Below are 6000 nucleotides of genomic sequence, written 5' to 3' on the forward strand. Positions count from 1 at the left end.
CTTTCTGGTCGTCTATAAAGACTCCCTTCTGGTCGTCTACACAATATCCCTTCTGGTAGTATACATAGTGTTCCTTCAGGTTGTTTATAAAATCTTCTAGAAGTCTTAATAAACTTCTGAAGGATTGTCTGCAAAGACTCCCTTCTAGTTATCTATAAAAACTCCCTTCTGGTCGTCTATAAGACTCCATTCTAGTTATCTATAAAAACTCCCTTCTGGTCGTCTATAAAGACTCTCTTCTGGAAGTTTATAAAGACTCCTTTCTGGTTGTCTACAAGGACTCTATTCTGGTAGTCAATAAAGACTTCTCTTGGTCGTCTATGAAGACTGTATTCTGGTTGTGTATCGCTCATACAATCCTCTATTAAGACTCTGTTCTGAGGGTCTACAAAAAAATCTCTTCTCTCCCTTCGGAACGTCAATAAAGACTCCTACCGGTAATACTTAATTCTGCTCATCTGTAGAGGCTCTTCCATCACAACTACAAACATAACAATATTATTTGCAATACAATGACTTTTGTCATATACATCTATTCCAACAATTCTAAACAGTGTGATTCAATAGTTTTCCCATATGGATGAGGGTGACGACCAGACTACCTGTAACCAAACTAATTGCTTCGGTTAGCATGTTAAACACTCATTAATAACGCTCGCAATTTGTGACAGCAATTTAAATTTATTAACAAAATTTTGCGTAAACTAAACAAATAATAATATAAACTCCTGCCTCATCCACTCCTCTCGCCCATCTATTCTATTCATCTAGAGTGACTATGATCCCTTTGACAAAGCTGCAGAATTACGAAGACGTCAGGCATTACGTAAAAAGAATGTTAGCCAACGGAATCAACGCAATGTATTGGGCACACCACCACCGGTATCTGGTCGACGTCATGAAGATGTACAGACCGACAAATATTTGGAGGAGCTAGTGTCAAGGCCACCAGAACAGTCGGTAGAGACACAAACAGATCTGTTTCTGGAGAAACCACCTACACCACCATATGTGCCGGCCAAAATTGGCGTCGATGTGGCTACGGAGATTTGTGACGGTGAACTCTTCCAATTCGATGAAGAAGCTCAGCCAATTATTGATGCCTTGGTGGATAGCACATTGGAGCTGAGCATATTGGAGGTGGCCCATGAAAGAGAAATCAAGCACATAAGAGACAAACAAGCAGAGTAAGTAGACAAACAAGTGTAATTGAAATCAAAAATGTTTAATAATTGTTTATTTTTTTCCAGACTCCTGGCACAACGCGAAGCCGAGTTGGCAGAATTACGTCGCCTGGAAGCTGAAGAAATACGCCTACAGGCCGAAAAGGAAAGACGTCTAAGGCAAGACCAAATTGCCAAATCGCTGGATAATGATATGCAACAAGAAGTAACCGCCGCCAAACTGTTACAAGGTCACATTGCTAGCATTCTGCCTGAAATTCTGGACAATCTTGAGCCTGCCACAGATGCTACCAAGCGTGAGAAGCTAATGGAAACCCTCTGTCCTTGGCTGTCGGCAGAAGTGGCCGAAGAAGTCGGTCACATTGTAGATTCGCGTGAAATTCTTACTGTTATCATACAAGAGATTATTAAGCAACGTGCCGAAATCTATGCCGATTACAAAGAACCCGAAGCATCGACATCTCCAAAAATAGAACCAAGTGGCGAAGAAGAACACGAAGCAACATTGGCTGATGTGGAATCTTGTGAAACAGATTCCCATCAAGAGGCGCCAAGTCAAGATGTTTGATGGATGATTGTAGGGGAAGTGCAATAACCCTTAAAACCCAGCTCAAAACAAACACACATACTATATATTTTTTAACAATATACATACATACATAGATACTTAATTACATTTAGCAATTGACCACTATGGCTTATTAGGTTTATACGTTTTGTTATCAACACCCCAACTACACTTTCTGTCTATCTTTGTCATCAACTTGGTTTCCAAAAACAGGAATTCTCAAAGAATAGTTTTTGGAAATTATTAGTTGATCAATGATAGCCCTGCTGTATTGTCATCAAAATTATTTACTAGTTTTATGTTTCAAAATTGTTGAGCGAACTTTAACTTTTTCAAAAACGTTAAGAAAATCAACTTCTTTTCAGTATAATTTAATTTGAAACAAGTTAAACGGAGTTGGGGTCACCTACAAAATACATAATTGGGAGATTTCCCCCACCTTCCTTTTAATGAAAGTTATCTCCAAATTAATTGTAGAATTGTATTTTTATGCTATCTGTGAAGAAAAGATAATTGTCCACATTCCACTTTCTAAAGTCTTGGACTATTCTCACATTTAATTAGCATACGAATCAAATTACAGTAAACAATGCTGAAAGTTGTGATTTCAAGAGTTGTTTTTTGAAAAGGTTGAGTTTAAATTTTAGTAAATAAATGTAAATAGATTGAAAAACAAAAATAATCTGTGAATGTTTGCTCTTTGTAAGCATATGTCTATGTATGTACGCCAGTGAGTGCTGATTCGCAGAGCATGGGCTATAAAACCTTTGCGGGTATCATCACTGGTCATTTCCTTCGTTGGATTAACGGACGAGTTCTAAAGGCATCAAATGAGAAAGTCCCAAATAAATCCTGAACTTTATCATGTCAAAGTCTGGCGTATGAAACAAAAGACCTTTGAACTTGTTTGTTCCACATCCATAACGTTTGGATTATGGAACAAAAAGGGACAAAAAAGAATTGTTACTCACAAAAAATGATGGCGTTTGGAACAAAAAATTGTCAAATTCTGTCAAGTTACGAACAATGGCATATGGAACAAATTGTTTTTTAAGGACTAGGTTTAACAAGTAAAAAGCGTTAAGTTCGGCCGGGCCGAACTTTTCATACCCTCCACCATAAAATATTCTGAACTAAAATGGAATAATTAGTTTTCATTCCTGTCCCCAACTTTAAGTGGGTACTTTAAAATGTCAGATAATGTACATAAATTGCTTCATTCGGGAGGCCCTTTTTTATGGTGCCTATATCTAACTATGTATGTCAGCCAAGATCATCCATATACGTTAACGTGACTACAACAACAACACACGTTCTCTTTTTTTCTCATCTGCCGTGGTTTAGCAAAGGAAAGACACTCTCAGAGAAATAAATGAACAAAATAATTTGAGCATCAATGATGTATGTTGACAATTTTTGGTGGGCTAGAAATTGGGAGGTACCGTTATATTAGATTATAATAAAACATGGACCAATGTTGACAGTTTTTGATGGGAGTCTTTAATGTCAAATAACTCCTAATTCGGTTAAAAATTGTAGCTGAAATCCTCAAAATACCGAAAATCGGTACATAACGTGGGAACTTCAAATGTCATTAACAGCTAGTTCGGAGGTACCCCTGTATGTGGGCTATACGAAAATATGAACTTAAATGAACAAATTTTGTTGCAGAATTTTTGTTTGCTCTTAAATTTTAAATTACAGAAAGTTCGTCCAAAAAATAAAGCTGAGGTACGGAAAATCGGGAGGTTTGTTTTGGGGCTATACCAAAACTTAGACCTACGTTCGGTTAAACATTTTAAGTAAAATTCTCAAAGTACCGCAAATCGGGAGGTATCGTTATATTGGGGCTATGTTGAACCTTCAAATGTCAAATTACAGTTAGTTCGTTTAAAACTTGTAGCTAAAATTGCCAAATTACTGAAAATCGAGAGGTACCGTTATATGGGAGCTATATCCTAATATGGACCAATGTTGACAATTTTTGATGGAGAGGTGTTGTGACCACTAAGAACTTCAAATGTCAAAATACTGCTAGTTCGGTTTAATATTGTAGCTAAAATCATCAAATTACTGAAAATCGGAGGTACCGTTATATGGGGGCTTTATCCATGCATGGACCTTTCTTGACAATTTTTGGTGGAGAGGTGTGGTGACCACTAAGAACTTCAAATGTAAATCTTCAGCAAATTCGGTTAAAACTTGTAGGTGCTATTCTCAAAATATCGAAAATCGGGAAGGTACCGTTATATGGGACTATACCAAAACATGGACCCATGTTTGTAATTTTTTCGAATATAAGTTTTGTGACTTAAAACGTCAAAATACCTGAAATCGGGCGTTAACGTTATATAGGGGCTATTCCAAAACATGGACCTATGTCCACTAGTTTTGTTATATAAGACACTTAAGAACCCTAAATGTCAATTTATAGCTAAATCGGTCTGAAAATGTAGCTAAAAACGTCAAAATACCGTAAATCGGGGGATACCGTTACATGGAGCTATACCAACCGTAGACCTGTGTCCACAAGTTCTGTTATATAAGTTTATTGACACTCAAGAACCCTAAATATCAATTTATAGCTAAATCGGTCTGAAAATATAGCTAAAAATGTCAAAATACCGTAAATCTGGGGGTACCGTTATATGGGGGCTATACCAACACGTGGACCTATGTCCACAAGTTTTTTTTTATATAAGTTTATTGACACTTAAGAACCCTAAATGTCAATTTATAGCTAAATCGCTCTGAAAATGTAGCTAAAAACGTCAAAATACCGTAAATCGGGGGATACCGTTACATGGGGGCTATACCAAACGTAGACCTGTGTCCACAAGTTCTGTTATATAAGTTTATTGACACTTAAGAACCCTAAATGTCAATTTATAGCTAAATCGCTCTGAAAATATAGCTAAAAATGTCAAAATACCGTAAATCGGGGGATACCGTTATATGGAGGCTATACCAAAACGTGGACCTATGTCCACGAGTTTTGTTATATAAGTTTATTGACACTTAAGAACCCTAAATGTCAATTTATAGCTAAATCGGTCTGAAAATGTAGCTAAAAACGTCAAAATACGGTAAATCGGGGGGTATCGTTATATGGGGACTATACCAAAACGTGGGCCTATGTCCACAAGTTTTGTTATATACGTTTATTGACACTTAAGAACCCTAAATGTCAAATTATAGCTAAATCGGTCTGAAAATGTAGCTAAAAACGTCAAAATACCGTAAATCGGGGGGTACCGTTATATGGGGGCTATACCAAAACGTGGACCGATATAGCCCATCATCGAACATGACCTGCCTGCAAACAAAAGAAGCCTTTTCCCAAAATTTCAGCGTCTTATCTCTATTTTTGTGGATGCTAGAGTGATTACCACAGACGGACGGACGGACGTGCTCAGATCGACTCAGAATTTTATCCTGATCAAGAATATATATACTTTATAGGGTCGCAAATGAGTATTTCAATGCGCTACAAACGGAAAAACAAACTTAATATACCCTCCATACTATGGTGGAGGGTATAAAAACTGAAGAAGAATAGTTTTTAAATCAAGATATTTTAAAATGTTGTATTGTTATACGAAACTAAAATTAATTTTTGCAGTTGTCAGAAAATTAATGAAAATAGAATTCTATTGCCACTACTAATAGTTTAAAGAACGATTATTGCCCTTTCGAATGAATTAAACGATGAAATTAGACAATAAAAATTATATTCTTCGATAGTGGAGGAGTTCACTCCTTAAATAAATGTAAAGGAAACATACATATAACAATGGTCCCTAAAGCATTTATTTTCTACTGCAACAGTTGAAGCCCCCGAATTTTCAGCTCTACAGCAGCACTTAACATAACGGAGGTGGAACACAATTGATCAAAAGTTTGTTTGCTAAAATGTGACATAAAGTGTTCCATGTGACACAAATTCCCAAAAACATGAAAAAAAGATCATATGGAACAAATTAACAATCTTTTGCATTTATAAAAAATTGGCAATAACTTCTAGACTATAACAGACATCTGACTAAAATAAACTCCTAATACATTCTTTGGGTTTAGTTAAGTAGGACTGAGCTCTTAAAGTATTGGATTTTTGCATCACGTCTAGCCTGTATGGACTAAAACATTAACTTGAGTTTTTCTCGAATCAGGCAAATGGCGTATGGAACACTTAAGCATGACACCGACGATATGTAGTAGCTGGAGTGCACAATAGCTCTAACTGATAAA

The 6000-nt window shown here is 36.5% G+C and overlaps 1 protein-coding gene across 2 annotated transcripts in view; it reads left to right on the forward strand.

Moving 5' to 3' along the window:
* The window catches only part of Rsph3 (Radial spoke head protein 3), a 28118-nt gene extending 25687 nt beyond the window's left edge, over positions 1 to 2431 (forward strand). Inside the window, exons 4-6 of one of the 2 annotated variants that reach the window (XR_012412954.1) lie at positions 772 to 1187; positions 1251 to 2218; positions 2281 to 2431. Coding sequence is in view for 1 of the 2 variants with exons in the window: in XM_073987452.1 (XP_073843553.1) it covers positions 772 to 1187; positions 1251 to 1752 (918 nt within the window). In the remaining variant the exon portion in view is untranslated. Of the gene's footprint in view, positions 1 to 771; positions 1188 to 1250 lie in introns of both variants that reach the window. The other variant, XM_073987452.1, reaches the window with a different exon arrangement.
* Positions 2432 to 6000: the final 3569 nt, after the last annotated feature.

Source organism: Musca autumnalis, unplaced genomic scaffold, assembly GCF_047663935.1.
Source record: "Musca autumnalis isolate F117 unplaced genomic scaffold, ASM4766393v1 scaffold_4, whole genome shotgun sequence".
Taxonomy (NCBI): domain Eukaryota; kingdom Metazoa; phylum Arthropoda; class Insecta; order Diptera; family Muscidae; genus Musca; species Musca autumnalis.